This window comes from Lineus longissimus, chromosome 19 (genome assembly GCF_910592395.1).
Source record: "Lineus longissimus chromosome 19, tnLinLong1.2, whole genome shotgun sequence".
NCBI lineage: Eukaryota > Metazoa > Nemertea > Pilidiophora > Heteronemertea > Lineidae > Lineus > Lineus longissimus.
Genome location: NC_088326.1, coordinates 210,347 through 237,343, shown reverse-complemented (window position 1 = coordinate 237,343; position 26,997 = coordinate 210,347). Strand labels below are relative to the sequence as shown.

General features: G+C 42.9%; 1 protein-coding gene across 1 annotated transcript; it reads right to left on the bottom strand.

The window, feature by feature from the left end:
• Window positions 1-293: 293 nt before the first annotated feature.
• On the bottom strand, window positions 294-26,997 carry LOC135503391 (uncharacterized). The gene is made up of 21 exons (XM_064796950.1): window positions 26,575-26,997; window positions 26,041-26,098; window positions 20,223-20,302; window positions 19,966-20,103; window positions 19,528-19,680; window positions 16,492-16,692; window positions 14,465-14,577; window positions 13,729-13,844; window positions 11,750-11,830; window positions 11,155-11,202; window positions 10,512-10,574; window positions 9,967-10,188; window positions 9,083-9,157; window positions 8,451-8,669; window positions 7,812-7,838; window positions 7,261-7,368; window positions 6,114-6,215; window positions 5,745-5,856; window positions 4,980-5,572; window positions 2,840-2,929; window positions 294-1,956 (listed from the first exon to the last, which is right to left on the bottom strand). Exons 1-21 carry the CDS (start codon window positions 26,865-26,867, stop codon window positions 1,945-1,947), a joined length of 2,904 nt encoding a protein of 967 aa, XP_064653020.1. The 5' UTR covers window positions 26,868-26,997; the 3' UTR covers window positions 294-1,944.

The window sequence follows — 26,997 nt, the reverse complement described above, 5'->3', positions numbered from 1 at the left end:
TGGTCAACGCCGTGGCACTTGGAGATTCATTTAGCAGTTCCTGGCAGGGAGGCAGCTGGAGGACAGCAGCAGTGCTCACTCCTGGAAATCTTAGTAGAATTTAGTAGTTTTTTAAAGCTAAATATGATCTTCTCTCCTTTTTTGCTACTCAATGGAACAAAGTTTTAGTCTTCTAAACTGGGAATTTCCACTTTCCAACATCAGCAGGCACTTGTGAGGACTAAAACTGGGAACAGCTGTAGGCTACGTTCCAATCTTATGAATTAACAGAAATAAACACAAAAAGTTTTTGAAAATAGTTTTATAAATTACAATAGATAAGTTAGTAGAAACAGGTAGAATAGCATTATTAATGGAACCTAACAATAATCACACCTGTGGATTACAAGGGAAATCAAACAGGCAGTAATCAATATTTCATGATATCCCTATTTCAGCTAGAGTTTCAAAGTGTCTTGGATACAAAGGATACAAAGAAAAACAGTCAGAAAAGAACCCACAACCTCCTGAATATGAGCCCCGGGCTCCAACAACTACGCCACTAACTATGTACACAACAAAAATGTCACCAGATTCTCACATCTTTGAAATGATTTGCTACGAGTTAGATAAAACCATAATCTCTCCTTGATAAAGCCATGAAGATGAATACACCTTCAAATGTCGATTAGAGTTTGACCTTTGAAAAGTTAGAAACCTAGTAGTTCTACATTGAAATGGAGTTTTGGAATTTCAGGATTGAAATATTGCGTTATGACACGACCATGAATAAGGGAGGACAAAACTATTTTTACAAAACTATTTTTACAAACGCCCATTAAATTATTTGAGAATTTTTTAGTTACTCTCTGCAAATGTAAAGATTTCACCAAAATAACTCAAACAGCAAATAGATTTGTATTTTCCAACATGAGACCATTTTTCAACTTCTTAGCATTTGAATGAAATATCCGAATTAAAAAACAATTTTCCAAATCAAAAAAAAAAAGCATACATTTGCTGCCGTTGTATAATGAACAATTCATCAGGTGAACAAAGATACATAATGACTATAATTACACAAACAGATTGCCATGGCAATACACATGTCACCCCAGCAACCAAGTGTGTTGTCATAGAAACAATAGTTAACCAAACCACACAAACCAATCAGAAAGTCAAACCAATCGCTATAAGTATGATAATGATGATGAGGACAAAGATTTCTGAATTTTTATCCCAAATTTGTTCTTCCTTGCGGACATATACTGTTCTTGATCATGTTGTCACAGCAACACATGTGTCGCCATAGCAACAACAATGGTTTTTGGGCCATGTTGTCACAGCAACACGTGTCGCCATAGCAACAACAATGGTTTTGGGCCATGTTGTCACAGCAACACATGTGTCGCCATAGCAACAACAATGGTTTTTGGGCCATTTCCACTGATATATAATCTTTCACGAAGGAACTTTAGATTATATATGTTTAGTGTAAAGTGAACCACAACCTTACTTTGAGGTGCATTTCAACATGTTCATATTGTGAGAAATCCCTAAAAATGAAAATCACCTCCGCCAGATTTCTGCGACACACTCAGATCATGCTGAGACAGGCCAGGGAGCTGATTAACACGTTTTTATCAAATGTTGATGTGATGACAAAATGAGAGATAAAAACGGCAACAAGTTGGTCCGAATTTCAGAAAAAATCTATTCGATGACGAAAATGAAAATGATAAAAAACTCTATAAAGTCCACTGATATCACAATCGTTGTATGAGTGATTGTCCATTACTTAATACTCCAGTGTTGATTATGTACAAGTGAAGCTTCTTGCGCGAGAATGATAATACTTGGTGGACTTGTGCTGGTACTTCTGTTATATCCTGTCCATGAAACATGACGATCAATGGAGGAACGTTTGAAGTATAAAATCTGTGACGGTGATGTGATGGATCACATTTAGTTGGCAGCCTGGAACGAGAAGAGAAGAAGCTCTTTTAGCCAATTCAGCAAGAAGTGCAATCAAAGACCACCCTTCTAAAACACCTTGGTTAATATACTGTTCACGTCTTTAATCGATTATACCCTCGGCTTTGATGAAACAACCACAACCTCCAAGACCATCGTATAAAACGTGTTGTGCCTAATATAATATCAAATCTAAGGTGCTTTCGAATAGAAACTGACAGTGAACTGGAGGTACTGGCTGTTTCTCCATACAGCCTGGCTGGAGCTGGCATTACACTGAAACCTGTGTGGCCACCTTGTCAACATTTTAGCCCAACCCTCCAGTCTGCCTATCAATGCCTTGAAATAATAACACAACATACATGGTGCTGTTACAACTAAGAGAAGCCAAAGACAATACTGTAAGCCAGATATATTAGTGATTTCTAAAATGACAACATGCTACATCACTACGGGACATTCCAAGGTGTGAAATGGTTCACTACAGCATCAATACCCATTTTGTATAAACATAGTCAACAGTGTCGCCAGTATCTCAGTCTACTGTAGCAAGCTCATTGCACCTTCAACCAGAATACCCGTCCACCATAGTCAATGGATTTATGGTTGGCATTGAATGGGTTAAAAGGATCCCTCATCTGCGAATGTTGTTACACTTTCCCCGACCAATATGAGAACAAGTCTCGTGACACGTATTTCCATATTGTGATATCCTGTACATGCGATTATGACTAAAAGGGAGGGTGTGTTAATCCACAGGAGCTGGTCACCTCAGCGTAACGTTCTTTAGTCCTACTACCTGGTGCAGTATATACATGTTAATAAAGAAACAAAGCTACTGTGATGGAAGCACAAAATTACAGCATGCAAGAAACGAAGATCAAACCTCAGCCTCTTTCTTGGCAGTCAAGTCTTTGCGGGTTTTATAACCTCGATAATTGGCCGCGATTTTAGTCTGAGCGTCATTCCGCTTTTGCTGAAATTGTGACGAAAATCGAATATATATAAATTAATTTTTCAGGTGATGGAGGATTGACCAGTTGAACTTGTTCCTTTCTGCAGAATCCATTCTGGTGCCAGCATTTCATTAACATTGCTCTTATCAAAGCTACTCTCAATTGACAACTGGCTATCTTGGTAAAGAACAGTGGCTCGCACATCTGAATTCTAACAAATCCTTTGAAAACAAAACTGTAAGATGTCAGATCTTCCCCTAAAACCTCATATATATCCACATGATGTGACTCCATACCTTCACCACTCATTACTAATCTATCAAATCCCACAAATGGGTATTTGACAACCTATTCATAGGGTGAGTTCATACGGCCTATGCACAGCTCTGAGGGCTGGAGGCCCCCAGCTCAGTTACATCATGGGATTAACCAAACATGACACAACAAGCTTCACTCACCATAACAAAGCATGGTCAGTTTCACAACAATGACTGACAATAATGGCCAGGGGTGACCACTCCTAACCCACCATTGTTTTCAAGGCCTCTTTGATCAATGTCAATATCACCTTGGTTATGTTATAGGAAACACACATCAATCCCAAGACCCAAACCACACAAAACTCACAATCAACATTTTCTCAATAAATATTGTCACACACAAGTTACAAACTTGACAACATAAGCATAGAAAAGTGCATAAATGATTCCAACTTTGCTACTTCTCAACACAATAAGGTTGCACTGAGGTGGCATATGCCATCAAACAGGACAGCCTGATCCTGTTCACCATGCACCACCTATCACTTCAGATATCATGTTATGCTCAAGTATCTCTGAGCACCATTCCCATGAAGCGTCTCCCATTCCCACGAAGCGTCTCCCATTCCCACGAAGCGTCTCCCATTCCCACGAAGCGTCTCCCATTCCCACGAAGCGTCTCCCATTCCCACGAAGCGTCTCCCATTCCCACGAAGCGTCTCCCATTCCCACGAAGCGTCTCCCATTCCCACGAAGCGTCTCCCATTCCCACGAAGCGTCTCCCATTCCCACGAAGCGTCTCCCATTCCCACGAAGCGTCTCCCATTCCCACGAAGCGTCTCCCATTCCCACGAAGCGTCTCCCATTCCCACGAAGCGTCTCCCATTCCCACGAAGCGTCTCCCATTCCCACGAAGCGTCTCCCATTCCCACGAAGCGTCTCCCATTCCCACGAAGCGTCTCCCATTCCCACGAAGCGTCTCCCATTCCCACGAAGCGTCTCCCATTCCCACGAAGCGTCTCCCATTCCCACGAAGCATCTCCCATTCCCACGAAGCGTCTCCCATTCCCACGAAGCGTCTCCCATTCCCACGAAGCGTCTCCCATTCCCACGAAGCATCTCCCATTCCCATGAAGCGTCTCCCATTCCCATGAAGCATCTCCCATTCCCATGAAGCATCTTCCATTCCCATGAAGCATCTCCCATTCCCATGAAGGAGGCGAGATATCCACAAGTAACATTAACAACACCACATGACATTCATCTCTGAAAATGGCCCCATCAAGACCGCGCTGATCCTCTGCAGTAATCAACATGATCGTTAGTTCTCATCTGGTGCAAGGGCGTGACCACCTCCGATTCGCTATCAATCATTAAAAACAATCAGAGGAACTGAAACGTGCTTGACAGAGTACCAAAATCAAAACAATTTTCGTAAATCAACTGAAGACAACAAATTACTGTACAAAGTCAGAGGACAACAGAGCCAAGCAGAGAAACAACGAAGTTCACCAAGGCAACAGAGAGTTTGGACACGGACACTGCAACTATCTGAGCGGTGCAAACTTATCAAATTACCAAAATATGATTCACGGAACTATCCATTCACCAGCCTTCGTCCCATCGCCTGGTACTGTAGTGGCACTCAAGGGAGGTCCCCTACTCACGTCACATGTGCTTTCAATGTGCGCCTGGTACTGTAGAGGCACTCAATGGAGGTCCCCTACTCACGTCACATGTGCTTTCAATGTGATTGCGTGACCAAATAGTTGCAGTGATGTGTGGTGCCCTCAAACATGTTCAATCAAACCTGAGCAAGGTCTTGGCGTGTTTTACGGCCACGGAATGTTGCTTGTATTCTAGTTGCGGCTTGGTCTTCCTCAGCTTGCACAGAGAGCTCCTTCCGTGTTTGAAATCCACGGAAACCAGCCTGGATCTTCGTGGCTGCTTTCTTTTCTTCAGCAAGTTCTTTGCGAGCTTTGTGTCCGCGGAAACCCGCCTGGATCTTCGTAGCTGCTTCAGTTTCTTCGGCAAGTTCTTTGCGAGCTTTGTTGCCTCGGAAACCAGCTTGGATTTTAGTTGCTGCTTGTCTTTCTTCAGCGAGTTCTCTCCGAGCTTTGTGTCCACGGAAACCAGCCTGGATCTTCGTAGCTGCTTCAGTTTCTTCAGCAAGTTCTTTTCGAGCTTTGTGACCACGGAATGTAGCCTGTATTTTAGTAGCGGCTTCAGTCTCTTCCATGACCTCTTCATGACTTCGATGGACCTGTCTTGTCTCCATGGCATATCCTTGCTCTCTGAGATCCCGACGAGTAGCATAGCCACGGTAATTTGCCTGAATTTTAACGGCAGCATTTTTCATTTCATCCTCCTGAAAGGGGCGACAGAATTGAAACTGGAATGTTGCTCAAAGATTTGAAAATTTGCGTTTACAACAAAAGTACCCTTGCTGCACATCACCACACCACACAAGCAAAAGCTCGCAGATATGAAAATACACAAAGATCAAAATGACAAATTACAATTTATAAGAGAAAATGTATCCGTCAAAGCCGACATGGCTAACGTTTTAATTTGCCTCTAGCGGGTCGTGTGATTGGCTCTCCGTTAGCGAGCTGCAGACATATATGTAGCGTGATATGGTACAAGTTGTTATCTAGTCCGACAACCTCGGTCAGTACTGGAAGAACCTGAAAGGATCATTAGAATGGATAACTGGGGACCAGGTGTTATCGTACAAAGGCACTCTGTTGAGTTCCTTCGCGATTATATACCAGACTTCATTTAAATCTCCACCGTAATGACTTGTTTTAAACAACCAGGACTTCTACATCAACGTTCAACTGAAGATTTATGCCCTCTTTATTCTATCTTTGAACTACTGACGCAACAAGAATATAACGTTGAAAAGGGACACCCTACGACAACATCAGGACAGACAGAATACCTTTTTCTGCTTCACATTTTTGCCCTCTATTTCACCACTATTTGCAGACTTAATCTGACCGACCGCTTTAGTCCCTTTAGCTTTGGGGTCCTTTTTCTTTTTCTGGGTAAAAAGAATGAAGAGATCAATGCACTGCCAGCGTTGTTTTCATACGAGTCATGGCATTTATTAACAAGATGCCAAATAACAACGATTCATATTTCAGACACAACGACACCAGAACGAATACAGTGCTCTTGCAGGATGACCATAACAAAGTGTAAAGGTATGTCCACCACGGACCAGTGACAGATCCCAAAGGAAGCCACTAACCAACCTAAACTATCAAAACAAGTGACATTCAAACCTGTCAAGACACGCTTCACGCTCAACCAACATCATTTTCACAATATGAACCAGCCAATATACTATCGGCAAAATGTCGAGATCTAAGGTCGAACATGCAGTTAGTATTCACTCCTTCTTCAAGAGGTCATAGCTCAGGAAGTATGTAATGACATGATATACAAGAAACCAGAAAAAAGAAGTGTAGTGCTCCGACTATATATTGACCCTATGTGCCCTGTGCTCAGCCTGCAACCATTATGTGCTCTGCCTGCAACCATTATGTGCTCTGCCTGCAACCATTATGTGCTCTGCCTGCAACCATTATGTGCTCTGCCTCTAGCAGTGATGTGCTTCGCGCTCTGCCTATAGCAGCTGCCTCTTGCCATTTAACATGCCGTGTGCCAAGCTCATAGTCACAACTGCCGTTTGCTCTGCGTGTAGCTGCCAAGTGCTCTGCCCTCCTCTTCAGTTGAAATCTGCTCCAAAATCACCTGTGCTCAGCCAACAACATACTGGTGATCTGCCTACAAGCCAGCTGTGCTCTATAAACTAAGGAATTAGACCCTCAACCTCAACCTTAACCGCAATACCAAAACAAAAAACTGAAGGGCTGAGGGTAGGCCTACTTTGGTCATAAGTAGGCCACAGAACATTTCTATAAATTTTGCCAAATCGTGTAAATAGTTTCATAAATCTTCAGAAATGAAGTTAATGTCATCATCTAATTTCCTCAAAGTGTCAGTTTGGGTTCAATCAGCTCTCAGTGCTTCGTTAATTAAGCGTCAACTACATCATGCTGAGGTCACATGACCTCCAGTACCTTAGTGCCCTGGTACTTCCTCCGCTGCTGATAGCCACGCACGTTTTTCTGGATTTGCGTGGCAGCTTTTTCCCTCTTTTGATCTTCATCATCATCCTCCTTGCCCCCCTTGAAAAATTTCAAAAAAATATCGAACATTTCATAAAAAAATATCAAACATTTTATAAAATGTCGGAAGAAAAACTTCATCTAACCTATAAAAAAACCCTTATCATATCAAAGTTTTGGTAGAAAAATATCAAATATTGTACACTATCATTACCAACGGGTGAGACTGAAATGAGATGGTAACATTATCAATTCCTACTGTTACATGTAGGTAAGGGAGAAAGCCTATCATGTTGACAGTCATGAGCATATCAAGATATTCTGCCAAAACAAAATGGCAAATGCAGAACCTAGAGGGCAGCACTGAGAGGCAAGAGGGGGCTGCACTGGCATTGCCTCCGTCGCACTCTAGTGTAGCCTCACATGGATGCCAGGTTGGCATGGACCGTACTGAAATCATCTCACGGTCATCAGGTTTTTACGTGACGTACTGTATATCTTACCTCCTCATCATCCCTCTTCTCGTCGCCCTGGAAACATAAACAAAAGATCATCAATTTCACAAAAACTTTAAAGATTCATCAACACGACAGAGATATTTCTGCAAATTTCTTGCTCACAGTTGAATACCGCTCCCCTCGTAACATATATGTCGCAATCAATCCAATTTGGTTATATTCACCAGTTCATGGACATTCACAACTCTTACAGACACATCAGCCCCCCCCCCCCCTGTGACTTACAACACTGGTACTCAGCACAGACCACAACGTGTAACTCCACAAGACATGGTACCTTTTTCCATTTCACATGTTTTCTATCGACTGGCCCACGTGCCTGGGCACGAGTATTGACCCGCCCCCGAGGTTGACCACGGACGGCCGATGGTCCTTTTTTCTTTCTTTTCTGATAAAAAGAATTCATCAGGTTAGAAACAAACCTCGCCACTAAATCTACATGTTGAATCACCCACAGACGACATACAGGAGAGTTAGTTATCTACACTGGTAATAGAGGGAGACTGAGAGATACATTCTGACTCTGCCATAAAAACTGACTCTGCCACCTCCTGACTGATTGAACAGACCAATTAGAGCGTCCAGCTTTGGGTGTTGTTGTCAGAGCAGGGAATCATTAACTACCTTTTCTTCTCCAAGGCCAACCGCCTCTGCACTACCAGTGTTATCAGCAGAGCTGCTTGCTCTGTGAATGCTATGAGCAGAGCCCGAGGCTTCGCGAGTGTTTGATTCTGCCTCTGCATTATTATTGGCTGATTGGCCTGCGCCTGATGGATCTGCGTTGACCGGGACATCGGTAGCCTTGTCCCCAGTGGTCTTTGTGCGCTCATCGGGGACAGCGACCTGGCAGTGTTAAAACACAGATACACACAGTGAGACAAAGTGGTTAAAGACCGACACTGTTCGTTTCTAGTGCACAGGAAAATAGAAATAAACATTGCCGTGGCAGAGTTATTATGCAGCCTGGTTGTTCAAAACAAGTTTGGCCACTCACTTGGCATTATCTTTAGCTTGACTGCATCTCTCTCAGTTAAACCCAGCAAAGGTCATATTAAGTGATTTCAATGCCATGTTAGGGCTTGACTTGTTTTGGTCGGCCAGACACAGTCTTTTTTCATTTACAAGAAGTGAAAGCTACGGCTGGTGAACTCCACGACATAACGTGTTAACAACTACAAGAGTCTAATGAAGAAGAGGAAGTGACAGGTATTGAACACAAACACGCAGTCACACGATCTGATATGGCAGAAACGTACCTGTCCCTCAGACGGCCGTTTGGTCAAATCGTTGTTGTCGCTGACCGCCTGGTCATTTCCAGCGCCATCTTCCTCCTGAAAGAGACATTACATCAAAGGTTAACTGTAGCGTTAGAAAGAGAGATGTCTTGGATGACATTGGTGTGCCTGGGTTGATACAGGCAGACGACCATGGAATCCTATTCCGTAACGACAGGGAAGTACACGGACGCTCTGTTACAGTTACTTCAATGAAACTCTCTCTATTGCACCCATACATACACGCGATTATCTGTAAAAGTGAAAATGAACGTGCACATTGCCAGGTTCACAGTCTGGTTAAACTAAAGCACAAACAGAAAGTCTAGGATGAAAAGATATTCAACACACACGAAATCTGAAAAGATTCAAGAAATGTTAAATGAGGAAAAATAACAAAGATAAGTTACCATTTGGGAAACACACAGAGGATATGATACGTTAGACTGTATGCACAAAGTGCAGAGGGAACTGAGTACTTGTCACCCCTTCCAAGTAAATAGAATCACCCAATTGGAAGGAGATTTCAGTTTTCAGTGAGCCCATAATGACTTTGTAAAGGGGTGACAGCATGAGGTTTCTTGAGAAGATTATCCCCAACTCTGGACAGCAGATCTGTTGAAGAAGGGTGAATCTGATGTTGTGACGTCCCACTACAAACGGGAGTATCATCGAGAAGCTGAGAAGATATGAAGACATGTGAGGAGAATGGAGGATGAAAGTCTTGAGCAAAAACATTGATATCACGTCAAGCGCGTGTTTCAATGACATCAGAAGCTAAGAAAGACAGAGAGAATTAAAAAGATGTGTAGGTTATCTCGGGATGAATGAAATCACGTCAGCATCTGACGCGACAGTGCTTCTACCTTTTTGCGATCACCGTAACTATACGTGTAATCACCACCATCACCAAACAAATCATCGTCATCATCGAATGTCTTGGTCTCCTTTGGTGTGTCCTGAGCAGCGTCGAAGCCTCCTGACGGATTACCAAAGCCTCCTGACGGATTACCAAAGCCTCCTGACGGATTACTGAAATCCACGCTGTCTTGTTTCAAGCTTGCCTCTGCTACTTGCTTTTCAGTCTCCTAAAATGAATATTGCGTGCGCTGGTAGAATGACACGTGTAATGTTTCAAGTTGTCAGCAAATTAACCTAGACTAACATAAAACGTAACACAACACGGAGTTAAAACCTGAAAGAAAGATGATTAGTATTCAGGGCCAAAACGTCTGTCTGTAGACCAAACTGCGGAAACACCGAGGTTTTCTCAAAAAGTTATTAGCACAGGAATCTTTAGCTTTGTTTGAGCTAACACCCAGTCTCAACGAAAGCCAGCGATTCCAGGCCGATGACACACAGATGATTAGCGGGGTCGTTCATGTCACAGTTAGCGAGAACAAGAGTTTACCTCCTCAATGGCCGCTCCAGGGAGAGCGAAGGGCTCCTGTGCTTGATACTGATTGGTCGTACTCTGAAGGTATGAGACATGCAGTGAGAAATAAACAAACATCAGATTTCCACTCCAGACAGATTATTTCAGAAGTGATGACCCAATGTCACGTGATCTACTTTGATACTTCATGTTTTAACCCCCCAAAAGTAGGACTTCGACGTGCTAATTAAACGCCCTCTATCTGTAAAGATAAACCCTCACACCGTGAGTTCCCAATGTGATGGAACATGAAGATAACTCGTGGAGACGGGACCAGTGCCGGTACAAAAACAAAAACTAGGGAAAGAAACAGTGCAGACATGTCGTGAACGACTCGGGTATTCATAAGTCTGTAAAATATCGTGCTGTAAATATAGAAATCAAGGTGTTAGTGTAGTGTGAGCTGGAAATTATAGTTCGAATCAAATTTAACCCTTTCAAACATAGAGAAGTTCTAGTGGTTGCCAGCGACTCTAGTGGTTGCCAGCGACTCTAGGGGCTGCCAGAGTAATGTTCATTCCATCTGTTACCCGGGGCTCTACTTCACAAGGGTCAAACTGATTCAGTTGAAGGAAAGATGAGGAGAGAATGAGAGTGATAGCTGACACGCACTGCTAACCTGGCGTCTGTTGGAGCTTGCCCCAAAGTTAAACCCATTGTCCTCCTGCTGAAAGAAAGGGAAATGTGTACTTATAGTTACTGGTTCAGGGGGGGGGGACTCTCAATTAGATTTCTAAAGGACCTGGATGCCAGTCTAGCTTTAAACAGAGCAGTGTTGTGCAAGACGTAACAGACTCAAGGCAGGTTTTTAGGTGCTTTGTGCAAGTGATAAATGATGGTCAGGGAATATCAGGCCAAGCTGACATAAGGTTCATGTCATCCCTTGTCATGGTTCATGTCACATGTCACAACATTGGTCATAACATTGACTTAGGCTTGACAACATGACAGGCACGAGAATGAAATTGACATTGTGAATCCTCTTTACTTGGGCACTCTTTGGAAATAACTTATCAGTAACTTCTTTGTTGCTATGGTAACACATCACAAGTGACAACGCTAACTTTATATAAACACAGCCTCACAGTCGGAATGATATTTTATAAAATGACGAATAAAAAACTTCGATGAAGCAAAAGAACGAGAATGAAAATCAAACATTTTGAGTGAGGAAAAAGAGAAAGTTAGTTATTTGATAGTGTCACGCTTCTAACCTCAAATTCATATTCTCCCGATCTCGGTGAAAAAATGTCATCTTCAGGCTCATCGTTGAAGTTGTAGCGGGGACGCTCCTCCTAGAAAGGAACGAGCGAAATGATTACCAAGCAGAGATTGGTGAGACTGAGCTCGTTCAGGCAGACACCAATGCTGACAAGTTGAGGGAGATTTCTCAAGTCAGACACCAATGCTGACAAGTTGAGGGAGATTTCTCAAGTCAGACACCAATGCTGACAAGTTGAGGGAGATTTCTCAAGTCAGACACCAATGCTGACAAGTTGAGGGAGATTTCTCACAACTGAAAACAGAATCTGGTTACTGCACAGAAAAGTTTGCCTGGTGACACAAGTATCATCACATCAATCTGTAAGATATTAAGGTTAGTATGTTTTGATATTCTGATGCAAGGAAACTATTTCAAATCTCAGATGTCCATCACCAGAGATTAGCACCAATGATGACTTTCTTGGAGTAAGACAGGCCTAGTTGTTAGATGAAGTGAGACGCTACCCAATAGAAGAGTTTCATCGCAAATCATGAGGTATGTGCCATATCGACACATTTCAGAGTTATCCAAGCCACTGCCCATATCATGGCTGCTCCTCCAATTCTCACAGCATTCCCGCCAACAGTAAAACGTTTATGACAACAAAAAAATGCCAATTTTTTAAAATGCTCAAAACCACAAAAACAAATATATCTTGTTTTGAGATGAAACTCTTCAGATAGATCTTATAATATCGAACAAAGAATCATTTCAAAGGATAATCTTATTTCGTGTTACATGTTTGTTACCAATATTTGAATATCACCACCAACGACCACAGAGAATGACGACAGAACCTAACTTATTAACACCAATAGAAGGAGACAGCTTCCCGAGCCACTAAACCTCTAAAAGCAGCAAACCTCAATATGAATGCTTGGTAATGGTTGTATGGTGGTTTGGTCATCTCGAGGCGACATTTGTGTTGCCATATCTTGCTTTAAAGACCCAGAATTGCTTCCGTTCAAATCTGTCCACTTTTCTCGCTCTGAGCTAGCCGACATTTTTTGTTTTGAATCGTTAATTTTTTCATTAATTCCTCTTGAATATTTATCATCCATGCCAAAAGTTGGATTATTTATTTTTGATTTTGATATATCCATATTTTCAAATTCCTCCTGAAACACAAAAAGTTTAAGTCATAGTTAAAAGAAAACATGTGTCTAATTGAAAAGTCATCAATAGCACTGCTGATAAAGCCCTTGTAATTACTAATTTACGCCGTCAATTAATGACATCCGAGATGGTATAGAAGAGCCGCAAAATGTGATCATATGAAGAGGAAATCAATAAAACAACTGTAGAGTTGAGTGGGACAAAGTAGGTCTCGCGGGGGTCGATAATGTCACTGAATACTGCATGCGTCGTGCTCAGCTGTAACGGTGGCAGAGGTACTTTGGGGGAAATGACAGTAATGAAACTAGATAATCACTCTGCACTCATAGGAATGTGTGAACAATGGGCAACATGCAAGTGTTTGCAGCAAACGTCAAGTGATCTTGCTTTCAAGTCGTGATTTGTAAAACCATTGAGTGAAAAAGTCACATGATCAAACTTTTGATTTCAAGTCACCTGACCAAACCAAATCATGTAACGGAATCATGACTCACAGGATTATGCTCATATTCATCATCAGTTTCGTCGTATTCAAGATGGCGGTTATCGCCGCCGTATTCCTCCTGTGAAGTTAACAAGACTTGACGACTGTATCATGTGTAGACGGGAAAATGGTGCAAGAAGGGACAAGCCCCAGGCCTCTGCGGCCAGGTGGCCATAACATGGCAAGAATTCAGGGTTGACAATAGTCTTATGTGAGATGTAATCTAACCTGTCTACAAGCAAATACTCAGCAAACTAAACAACATTCCCCCGACTGAGAGAGAAGGAGGCACAAATCAAAACTGTTTGAATTCCACATTTTCTACCCACCTTCACTTCCTCGGCTTCAACCTGGTCGACAGGTAGATCAACCTTGGTGTCACGTGTCTCCTCAACCTCGGCGGCACGCTCTTTTTCACGGCTGGAAGCACGGAAGATGTCGTCCTCTGAAATGATTAGTTATTGTCTACATAAGTTCAAGATTTCACATTGAAGTTAACTTTCAAAACTGCCTATCTATATCTACAGATCAATACCAACAGGCTCTCACACACCCAACCCAACCCGTCATGAAATCATCTCAAGTGACGCATGCTTCATGACTTCATGGAAGGCGATACTGTCTAATGTAGTGAAGTCACGACTAACAATCAAGTCATGTCATGTTCATTGTCACATCATCACAACATCACGCAGTAGTTACAGCTATGACATCATTCCGCATTACGTAACCATGTCACTGAGGACCACCTCATTGGACTAAGTACTGCTGAGTACAGCTGGGAAGGCAGATCAAAACAGAACTTCTCAGGAAGTACTGCTGAGTACAGCTGGGAAGGCAGATCAAAACAGAACTTCTCAGGAAGTACTGCTGAGTACAGCTGGGAAGGCAGATTAAAACAGAACTTCTCAGGAAGTACTGCTGAGTACAGCTGGGAAGGCAGATCAAAACAGAACTTCTCAGGAAGTACTGCTGAGTACAGCTGGGAAGGCACACTTGAATAGGACTCTTTTGCCTGGAAAGTTGTGCCATAATTTGATGGATTGCCCCAGTCAATGGCCTCACCGTTATCATAATTCACCTCCCTGTGCTTGGCCTCGCCACTACGTTTGTGTGTGACTGGTTTAGAATAGAATGGATCATTATCGTTGTTCTTGTTGATGGCTCCTTTCTTGTAGCTGAAACGAAGGAGTTGATCTCAAAGTCAACAAATATACAACAACGAAACAGTTTTGTGTATTAGTTTGGTGAGAACAGAATGGTATTGAAAAAGTAGTTCCCACATGAACAATAGTTGGCAGCACTGTGGACGGACTATTCTAAGACTTGAATCATCAGCTAATAGATACACACCAGCGACAACAGGTTGTCAAAACACAGAGAAAACTGTGGAAAACTTGCCATTAAAACTGCAGTCAAGCAACAACAAACTTGGGGTAATTATCGGCCGTATATTTGTCAGTTATACCACACATGGCCAGGAAAATATATCCGCTTATATTCTCAGTAAAACACAAACAGCTAAGAGACTTTGATGTTTTTTCAATAAACTGTGAAAAGCTTAACAAGATATTTAAGATTCAATTGGATTAACCCTTTAGTTTTTTAGAGCACTGTGGCATATCCATGAGAGAAGAGGTAGCTAAATGGTTTACAAGAGAAAAGTGAAGTGGGTTTTTTTGTGTTTGTGATTGGACACATAGGCCTGGTGAGCAGTTGGTCACACCTAAAACAATGGCACCATGAACCAAACATCGCTTTCTAGATCATTAAGGACAACAGCAACCCAGTGGTCGACCTGTTGTGTGATCGCTCGGAAATTTTAAAAAAAATAAATTTGGGTTACTCGTACTGATTAGTTACACAGAGGCTATCACTGTACCATCTTACACAGAGGCTATAACTGTACCATCTTACACAGAGGCTATAACTGTACCATCTTACCTTATATTTTTTCATTCATTCATTACATGTAGGTTCCTTCATATTCCCCAAAGACACTAGCCCCACAAACCAAACCATTGTGAAGGGTTCCAAATAAAAATGTCATGTCAAAATACTTGATGCATGGTCACTATGTACCTTCTGAGATCACTTTAACTACAATAACAAGACATTTAAACCCATTTTAAGTCTTACTTGAGCTCGGACCTGATTATTGCCAAATACCTGTCAACACGGTTAAGTTTTTCCCAACGCATAAAACTGAACCAGAAATCGGTTTATATCTCGAGAGGTTGAAACATGGTGTTTGATGAGTTTTTCACAACCTGTGTCTGAACTCTGGGGTTCTTACGGAGAGCCAGTCACAACTGTTTTTCACAGTAATTGTTTCTTATAAAGATGCGTGATAAACAGATTTCTACCTCAACAACACTCAACGAGAATCTAATCTAAAACACAAAGTGAACCAACATATCGCTAGCTTGAAACCACTCATTCAGCAAACGAATCGGCTGTCTGCCATCTTGTGGTTACCCCTGGTTTACAAGAGACCAGGCAGAACACCCCCCCCCCCCACGGCAATGTACACATTGTTGTGTTTTCTACCTGGCAACCAAGATGGCCGATGGCCAATGAATTCAGTGAATGTATGAACAACTTCTCCTGCCTATCGATGATGTCATGACACAATGCACATAATGGCACACTCACAAGTGTACGCCATGATGTTATTGGTGTCAGAGTCGCACTGCCTGTCATGACACACCGGACAGCAAGAGTGGTCCATCGTGGCCAAGTGGTCATTACATGTAAGGTGGACAGAAAGAAAGGTGGGAAGACAAGATCTGGTTCAACCCATCTCCAGCTTAAAACTGTAAACAAGCTTAAACCAGTATGACATTTAGGAGTGGTAGGTAAGACAAGAGACTGACAAGACATGGTTCAACCCATCTCCAGCTTAAAACTGTAAACAAGCTTAAACCAGTATGACATTTAGGAGTGGTAGGTAAGACAAGAGACTGACAAGACATGGTTCAACCCATCTCCAGCTTAAAACTGTAAACAAGCTTAAACCAGTATGACGTATAGGAGTGGTAGGTAAGACAAGAGACAGACAAGACACACAGATTCTTTGAAAATTCATATACTTGTCCGTGTGTCTGCCGGGCGCTGTCTTGCTCTTGCTCGCGCCACCATAACTTGAGCCATGTATTTTAGATGGTGAGGGTTCGCTGTTGGGTTTAGATGTACTGGAGCCTGATTCTACTGAATTCGGATAGGAATTGCCGTACCGCTTGGCTTTGAAGCTATGGTTGTTTCGTCCTTGCTTGGTGTAGAGGCCTTGATCTCTGTAAAGACAAGACAAAGAAATGTGTGAGCGCACGACAGGTCGATCATCTATTGAAGCTGTGTTTTGATGTCATTTTGGCTCTCAATCTGGGCCTCTGAGCCTGCTGTCATAATCAATAAAGTGCATCGCATCAGTATATCACCTTGTTTAACGTAGTCACACCTCAACACAACCACTGTGGCACCGATAAGAAGTGGCCATCACCAGATCGTTCATGCCTCCAACAAGTCATTCTCTTTCTAATTAACAGTTAATGACTATCAATTAACGACATGAAGACCTGACAGTATGGTCAGACTTCTCGTCAACATGCTTGACCGATTGATTATACACATTTTCCTTACAATTATCACAGGACATGAAGTTGAGCAGTACAGATCAGAATAGCAATGATCACCACACTGACTTCACCAACACATGATTCAATCAGAACTTGGTGTTCTGTTGTTGCTTTTCAACCTTCCTACCCAGTATTCACTTTATTAGTACTAAAGGTAGGGCCTACTTCCTACCCAGTATTCACTTTATTAGTACTAAAGGTAGGGCCTACTTCCTACCCAGTATTCACTTTATTAGTACTAAAGGTAGGGCCTACTTCCTACCCAGTATTCACTTTATTAGTACTAAAGGTAGGGCCTACTTCCTACCCAGTATTCACTTTATCAGTACTGAAGGTAGGGCCTACTTCCTACCCAGTGTTCACTTTATTAGTACTAAAGGTAGGGCCTTCCTCCAAATGAGTCAATTTCAAAGGCTAACAAATCAAAATTCCAGAGTAGTGGATTTTGACGTTTTTCCATAAGTGATTAAGGCAACATGGCAAATCCACTAAGTATATAGTTACTGTGAACCAACTGTCAATAGAGTTAATCAAGTAGGCCCGTATGAAGTCAAGGACAGGCACAAAAGGCACCAATATTTACAGTGACAACAATGTTGTTACAGGATAGAAACTGAAAGCCTTTAATGAAGCTTGTACAACCTTTGTTACCAACATTTCTCAAAGTCTCATCACTCGCCAACATTGTTCAAGACTTTGAGAGTCAATAAGCTGACAGTCTGAGTCTCATCACTCGCCAACATCATTCAAGACTTTGAGAGTCAATAAGCTGACAGTCTGAGTCTCATCACTCGCCAACATCATTCAAGACTTTGTGAGTCAATAAGCTGACAGTCTGAGTCTCATCACTCGCCAACATCATTCAAGACTTTGAGAGCCAATAAGCTGACAGTCTGAGTCTCATCACTCGCCAACATCATTCAAGACTTTGAGAGTCAATAAGCTGACAGTCTGATATTGAAATCTAGCCGAGGGGAGACTGGGACAAAAATTCATAATAGCAACATACGCCATTGGAAAAAACTGACGACACATTTATCAGTCTTGCCCGCAGGAAAGCGACAATGCCCGACTATATAATCGACAAGGTGGAGATTAGTGTCAACAAGTCTTATGGTTTGAATAAAGATGGTGTTTTGTCATTGTGGTTGAGCTGTGATTGGTTGTGATATTATCTTGGCTGAATGTTTGCTTAACAGATCACCACCATTTGAACACAACTGATTTCCAGAGTGGCACCATCAGACCATTTGTACTGATTCCAAGGAGGAAGACCAGCAGTTTCTTGAACTGCAAGTTTCATGATGGCAGTCTTGTTACTTGTTTAGTGACTTCAGCATAAATGTCACTGTCTTGAAGTGGTATATAGGTGCTTGTATCATTAGCTCATAGCAAGTAGGAGTTTTTGAACAGGAATATCATGCGTTTAGGTCAATAAAATCAAAATGTTGAAAATAGGGATGTTTCTGGAAGGGGGGAGGGGATTAGGCCAAAGTTCTATCTTGGCTAGAGTCAAGGATCAAAACATACAATGTACATTTCATTAGCACAAGCACTTTACATGTACATGCCAATAACAAAGATTTCCATACCTTAGCTGCCTAGTAAAAGCAAAAACAAATCTTAATTTGGAGATCTTTTCAGGCCAAGAAGATCAAAACTGCTGCACCCCACTCTGGAGATAATACACTGTTTGCTCTGCTCAACCAGGAGCAAACAAAGGCTCATTCAGACCTACAATACAGTGTAACCAAGTACTAATCTCTCCTCTGTTGTAGTAACTCACACATTAAACCTTGGCCATAGAATTGATAACAATAGCCTAACGGAATGAGGAACAAGCCAAATCTAATACCAAAACATGAATATGAACATTGAAATCCAGAAATATGAATGCGTTATGTAGCAAATGGAAGGACTGACTCATGGCCCTTGACTAACTAAAAGCTCTGGTGACTTGGATGAATAGATATGATACTTCTCCCAAGGAACTTTGCCTTTGATTAAAAATAAAACTTTTCTAAAAGTGCCGCTGAAAGAAATAGAACTCAAGATGGATGTGAATCACTGCACTCAACCTGGGATCCACTGGAGCAAGTTTGGCCGTGGCAGCTTTACGATCACCCTCTCTCAGTCTCCATCAACTCACCCAAGTCTAAGATGACCAAGTCATGCCTGTGTCATCCTCTGAGAGGTGGGTTGCCATTGCGGCTGAGACAGGATGACCCAAAGTCACACCAGTGGATCGCAGGCTTTAGTAGGGAAAGGATGTGACTCCTATAGCAGGTGTGAACCTCTGAAATAAAGTGAGGTTTTCCCACTTTCGACAATCTCGAAATCTGTTTTTGTGGCCTTATCAAGGTTATCCGTACTATGTCTTCCATGAGAGAGTCTTCCTATTTTGACTGATGTAGATCTACCAGGACTGGTGGCCGAGGTTAATACAAGTAAGACAGCTATGATCTAATGATGACGTACTACAATAGTACTCACCTCCGATCTAACCTGGGAGATAACTTTAACGGTTCCCGCGGCCTTCCATAGCCGCAGTTGACGAATGACTCGTATTTGCCAAGAGCGACGTAATATTCCAGGTTCTTGAGGTCAGCTGCATCCCTCACAGGGGCGCCCTCCAGTGTACACAACCTGAAACATGACGCGTGAGAATACAAGTCATGATGGAAGGTTTCTGATTACTGTCAACATTTGGGTTCCGCCTGAAGCAACCAATACTGGCTTAAGTGTCGACGTGGAGAGATGACAGCAATCTTCTACCAATCAAACCAGGTTACAGAGATCAGAAATGATAAGCGGCCACATTTGTAGGCAGTGCTTGCCGTTTTTACCCAATGCTATTGAAAGCAGAATAAGCTCCACCCCATTCAGCTGATTTGGTCAAGTGATAGCCCAGTCTTGGCCGTCTGCACTTACTTTGCAATAGCACCTTTGCCAGTAATAACTCTGTCTTGAACTGTCTCATAGATGGCATCGATGTTGTGCATGTTCAGCAAGCGTGGCGTCAGGAGGATACGCGAGGCGGGCCGCAGAAACTCACCGTTGAGGTATACACTGGAAACAAGCAAATGTAACTTGAAACTGATCAACCAATATGATCTCATAGTCAGTAGAAAAAGTTCCACCCAGCCCCCCCCCCACCCAGGGCATGCAAGAGGTCAAAATATACTTACAAAATAGTGAGAGGTGAAAGCTGCATAACCTTCTTAAAGCGTGCGGATGCATGGATATTACTATGTTTCACCGGCTCGATCTGAAATTGACAACAGAAGAGGATTAAGTTATCACTGGTTCTTAGCTGTAGAGAGGAGTTGTGTCACTGCATACTGAGGATTATGTACCGTTACACCAAACTAATCGTCTTTGGCTAATCCTGTTAAGCCCATAGCCACTAGGCCTAACATCGTGAACTTCATGCTACTAAAGTGTACGCTCATTAGGTCCGAAAGCTTTGCCGTACAAAATGAGCCATTCACGCAAAAATACATGAACTGAAGTCTTAGCATTATTATTAATTTTTTAAAGTTTGGAATCAGCGCTGAGAACCAAACAACTGGGCTTGGTCTCTCTCCTACTGATTGAGCACAGGCTCACCCGGCCGATATGGTGTCCAGGCTCACCCGGCCGATATGGTGTCCAGGCTCACCCGGCGATATGGTGTCCAGGCTCACCCGGCGATATGGTGTCCAGGCTCACCCGGCCGATATGGTGTCCAGGCTCACCCGGCCGATATGGTGTCCAGGCTCACCCGGCCGATATGGTGTCCAGGCTCACCCGGCCGATATGGTGTCCAGGCTCACCCGGCCGATATGGTGTCCAGGCTCACCCGGCCGATATGGTGTCCAGGCTCACCCGGCCGATATGAGCACAGGCTCACCCGGCCGATATGGTGTCCAGGCTCACCCGGCCGATATGAGCACAGACTCACCCGACCGATATGGTGTCCAGGCTCACCCGGCCGATATGGTGTCCAGGCTCACCCGGCCGATATGGTGTCCAGGCTCACCCGGCCGATATGGTGTCCAGGCTCACCCGGCCGATATGGTGTCCAGGCTCACCCGGCCGATATGGTGTCCAGGCTCACCCGGCCGATATGGTGTCCAGGCTCACCCGGCCGATATGGTGTCCAGGCTCACCCGGCCGATATGAGCACAGACTCACCTGGCCGATATGGTGTCCAGGCTCACCCGGCCGATATGAGCACAGGCTCACCCGACCGATATGGTGTCCAGGCTCACCCGGCCGATATGAGCACAGGCTCACCCGGCCGATATGGTGTCCAGGCTCACCCGGCCGATATGAGCACAGACTCACCTGGCCGATATGGTGTCCAGGCTCACCCGGCCGATATGGTGTCCAGGCTCACCCGGCCGATATGGTGTCCAGGCTCACCCGGCCGATATGAGCACAGACTCACCCGACCGATATGGTGTCCAGGCTCACCCGGCCGATATGAGCACAGACTCACCCGGCCGATATGGTGTCCAGGCTCACCCGGCCGATATGAGCACAGACTCACCCGACCGATATGGTGTCCAGCCTTCTTCGACCTCAGTTTCTGATAGATTGGAATGGAACCCAGCCCTTGTGCTCAACCGAAGTGCCATACAGTTGCAATAAACACAAGAGCAACACTCTGAAGGTGTTCAAACCCAAAGAAAAATCTCTTCTCTCAAGTGTTAGTCAAACAGATCTCAAATTCCTAACAAAACAGCCATGTCTTGTTGGTCTTGTTTAATCTTACACAGACATGATAGCCTCATCACAATGGCTGCTTGTTTGATTAAACCCGATTGTGGTGAATCGAGTGTGACTCTCAACAAACTCTCAGCGACAGGTAAACACCACTCATAGAACAGTCACAGTTATATTTTCACATAGCAGACGGACACCCAAAGAAGAGAAACTCCCAAGTTTCGATCTACGTACATAGTGGAGGCAACAAAGTTTTTTTCGCCTCCGAGACATGACATAACGCAGTACCAGAGGAGGCGTGCCTATCAAACTCCAGCCCACATACTGCAGGGATTGGCCCGCCTTTTCCACGCATCTCCAACCCGGTTCTTAAAAACTTCAATTTAATTTGGAACATGCTGAGTGGCATGAAATCCTTGCATAAGCCTAAAACCTCCAACAAAGCCTATCATATCTGAAATCTTTAATGACCTTTCATTGTTGTTAAAGCCTACGGCGAATATGACAATCGATGCAAGAAGACGGATCAGAGACAAGTGGAGAGCAGTGGCAGTGCACAACCATGTTCAACAGTTCAACACAACAAACTATGTCGGGTTTTGTCTATCTTTCAAAGCATTCAGCAAGGAAGACAGATCCCATGACATACATGGTTGCCACTGTCTGCGGGCGAAGATTCACCTTATCCCCATTAAAGAATCGTGATATAAGATAGGTGTAGACATGGATCAGTCAAGTGGACACAAACTTGAAGACCGAGATTTGTGGTTAGAAAAACCCACAGAAAATGTCAAGTCCACCAATGTGGTATTCTTGACAGATGATGTCAAGTCCACCAACCAATGTGGTATTCTTGACAGATGATGTCAAGTCCACCAATGTGGTATTCTTGACAGATGATGTCAAGTCCACCAATGTGGTATTCTTGGCAGATGATGTCAAGTCCACCAATGTGGTATTCTTGACAGATGATGTCAAGTCCACCAATGTGGTATTCTTGGCAGATGATGTCAAGTCCACCAATGTGGTATTCTTGACAGATGATGTCAAGTCCACCAATGTGGTATTCTTGGCAGATGATGTCAAGTCCACCAATGTGGTATTCTTGACAGATGATGAGCCACCATCATGCAAGATGGAAACAATCAGGGTGAATAATTCAACGTTTTTGTTCCGTGACATGTCGTACTTTCATTATTTTATTGATCACATTTCTCCGTGATAAGACTCAAGACATGAGGGTCAAGGGGTCTTCACCGAGACCAGACTAAACCTGAATTACTGGCATTGAGTGGGGGTAGTATGGTTTCATATGAGGAGTAGGACACAATTCCCAATCAGTCAGGCATCGTGTTTTTCTTCAATATCTTCCGAAATCATCAACAACATAATTGAATTGTAATTCAGCACCCGTGGAAAGAGTGATATCTCCCAATGCCTGTGGAGGCTATCAACAATGACGCCATAACAATCACAACCGTTGCCACGGTAGATGTTTCTTTGCATATTTATTATTTACAGGTCATAATGAGGAGGTTGATTGGCAAGAGTATGAAAGTTTTATACCTGATTTCTGTGGCAAGTTAGACAGTTGTGGAGGTGAGGGCGGAGAACCTCCACCATGACAAAGATGACATGAAGGGTCATCGAAAAGTGATATGGCTGCCGTTTGTTGAGTGGAGTGATTGTCTACTCATTACACAGAATCAGATACTCTTCATGCTTACGGCATCCCAGCCAAAGTGAAACATGGGTAGCTGCCTCTACTAGTCTCCTCTACAGTGGAAGGTGGCAATTATTTGCCCAATAACTTTTGTCTTTTACTTTGGACACAATGCTCCAACACCATGCAACAAACTTGATGAACTCTTCCTAGTGAGCAAACAAAGAACCACACACAACAGCAGGCAGTGCACCCTTTAACACGACACAGCAGTTTGACCAAGCAGGCAGTGCGCCCTTTAACACGACACAGCAGTGTGACCCAGCAGACAGTGCGCCCTTTAACACGACACAGCAGTGTGACCCAGCAGGCAATGCGCCCTTTAACACGACACAGCAGTGTGACCCAGCAGGCAGTGCACCCTTTAACACGACACAGCAGTGTGACCAAGGAGGCAGTGCGCCCTTTAACACGACACAGCAGTGTGACCAAGCAGGCAGTGCGCCCTTTAACACGACACAGCAGTGTGACCAAGCAGAGTGTGCTACCTGTGAATGAATCAATGACCAAAACCGTCATCATTTCATCATGTCAAACATTACCCAAACAAGGTTATTGATTTCATCCATTATGTTATGTTTTCTGTTGAAATTGACATGATCAGATCACTGCTAATGACAGTTGATAACAATTGACATGGCACTGATTGCATGCAATGTCGTAGGTAATTGATTGTTTTCAGGCCGATGCACCATCCATCTTTTAAAGGAGGCGACTTTAGGACTGATATTCACTGCCGATAAGTCTGCATGTTCGTTGTGTAATGATTGACAGATGATGATAAACAGTGACATTGATATCGTTCTCTGAAGCAATCTGATGGGGTACATGTAGGATGAATGGGGACTAAGGCTTGTTCAGTTCAGCATGTCAATAATGATGTCAATAATGATGTCGTTTTTGACAGTATTTGCCTGTAACAAGGGAATCTGCAACATCTTAACAACTTTTCTCTGTGTTCACCAAACAGGCATAGCCGGGACTGCCTGAAAGGTACACAGACATCCACTTGAAGACTGTGTGCAGTAAGTCATGCAGCACACTCCATGCATGAATGCAGTCTCACACTCCATACATGACTTACCTCTTTCCCCTTTAATATAACAAAAGATAACCAGACGAAAACTAAGCCGACAAGTTCTACAAACACAATGAGATTACTTAGCAAGTCGACAACCATTCACTTTCTTCTGTCTGTATAACTTTTTTATAAAGATTGACCACACGGGCAACTCTTTCTTTTCTGGATAACTGGCTACCAAATGTGATTTTAAAAAAAAACTCTGATTTGATTGCAACAAAACGGAAGTACAGACACTAATCATTTAAATGACAAATGTCGCAGGTGTAAAAATGCCAGTAGCTGCCAACTTTAACATGCAAACATTTCAGAAGCTGTCAAAACATCATGCAGCACATTCCATGCGTAACTTACCTCTTTCACCTTTAAATATTATTAAGAAAAATAATGAAATGACAGAAACAAATGCCTGGCCCCAAGGTCGTGATCTTTTCAATAAAAAAACAAACATTAAATTTGTGAGCACGAATGAAATAGTTTAAAACTCTCCGTCAATCAATTTGATGGTTCACCACGTCAATACAAACTTACAATTTCTCTGACCTCGACTGCTCATAAACCAAACCACACTTGGAATGCCTTTTGACAGTTTGACATAATACCTCTGTACAAAGGTGCCTATGAACCGTTCAATCCTTGTCTTGATAAATGTGATCTCTATCGTATCGAGATACTTGATATAGCTTAGTCAATTAGTTAACCAGTCGAGTGTTTGACTGTGGTCGAGTGTTAGAATAGAACGCCTAAACAATCATCAAACTGACAGGTTCTACTTCGTGCACACAATTCAAGAATTTTCTGGTCTTCAGTGTCTCTTTTGCAATACATTTATACTCTACCCGGTAGGAATACATTTATACTCTACCCGGTAGTATTCTTTTGTATTGTTGTTACTTCATACCTTTCAAAAGCCATGAAAGCAGCTGCATTATTTCAGTTGTTAAATCGCACTTCATTTCTCTCATTACATTGTACGATACAGTGAGACTTTCAATCATGGCGACAAATGTACATGGTGGGTGAGACACTTTGAGAGGTTTTCCAAAATGATCTACATCCATCATGACAACTGAACAATCTACAAGACACTCCCGATGACAACATTACCATTCATAATGGTATTGTATACGTCAGTTACTATGACAACCAAATAAGTTCACCTTACAATATCGTTGCCGAATCGTCATAAATCATTTGTGCCTCAAATCGATGATAAAGTTGGCGAGATATTTGTCAAGTAATTGTGAGTATTTGTCAAATAATATGTAATGCCATTGAGGTGTTTACTAGCCTGAGGAAACTAGACCTCCTCCTTGGCCCTGGCTTGAATCGAAAACATTGTATTGCACAGACAGAGACAAGGCAAAACTTTTAGGTTTTTTAAAACACAGACATTTTCCTATAACTCAGTGGGGCTGGGCTTTACTTTGGACCGGACTAAAAATGTCTCCCGAGTCAGTCAGACAAAGCGTAGCATTATTTTTCAACTTACATCTCTCACTAATCGCCGTGTCGGCCGTTTATGAAGTGGGTCCTGAATTTCAGTATACCTGAAGGAATAAGTGGAAGAATTCAATTATATTCTATTATCTTTCTGGCGCTCTCTCAATGACGTTGTGTCTCTGATTTGCATGATTTAAGTCCTTTGCTAGCTCTTAGCCGATTGGTCAGTTGTGTGCAAACCGTACCATCACCACTGGCATCGGCATATCCGGGACTAAAGTTCTTAACCACTTCGAAATTTCGGTCCAACGCGCATAATCTCACGCTCCTCCTGCAGACTGGAATTTCGGTCTGATGATGTCATTACACAATGTTCTCCATGACGCATTGCATGTCTTTATTTCATTGTCATGTCGGGAATGATGCTGTATACAACGCAAGTGTATACAAATAATAAATAATAAAAAGCAATTAGGCTTATGTTAATTGTACATTATTCTGAGGGAAAGACATGAAAGAATACAAATCAACCAAAACTTCATGCCCAGCACTCCCAGCAGACAAATTTATGCCCATTTCTTACCCTATTCTCTTGAATTTCTCTCCGCCGGCAGCAACATAAGCTTTATCAGACACAAGCTCGTCAAGTCCTTTAACTCTATGGCCATTTCTAGGGGTGTATAAACATCGACAGAACTTAGGAAGTTTGCATGAATTAGTGACATCGCGAAGCAGGGCTTCATAAGTTTTGCATGCACGTTTGTTGACAACCACTTTGTGAGCTTGGAAGAAACTGTCACCATTTCGGTAGACAAGAATTCGCTTTGCTGCCACCGAATCACCTCGTGGCGAGTTCATATCCGTATCTGTCGCCATCCCGGCAACTATAACCTTAATCCACGCACAAAATTTGCAGATAAATCCAATCAGTTTACATGATATTGCAAGAAAATCGAAGCACTGTCAAAAAGGCAAATGTTGAAAGTTTGTGTCAACTTTCCGATTT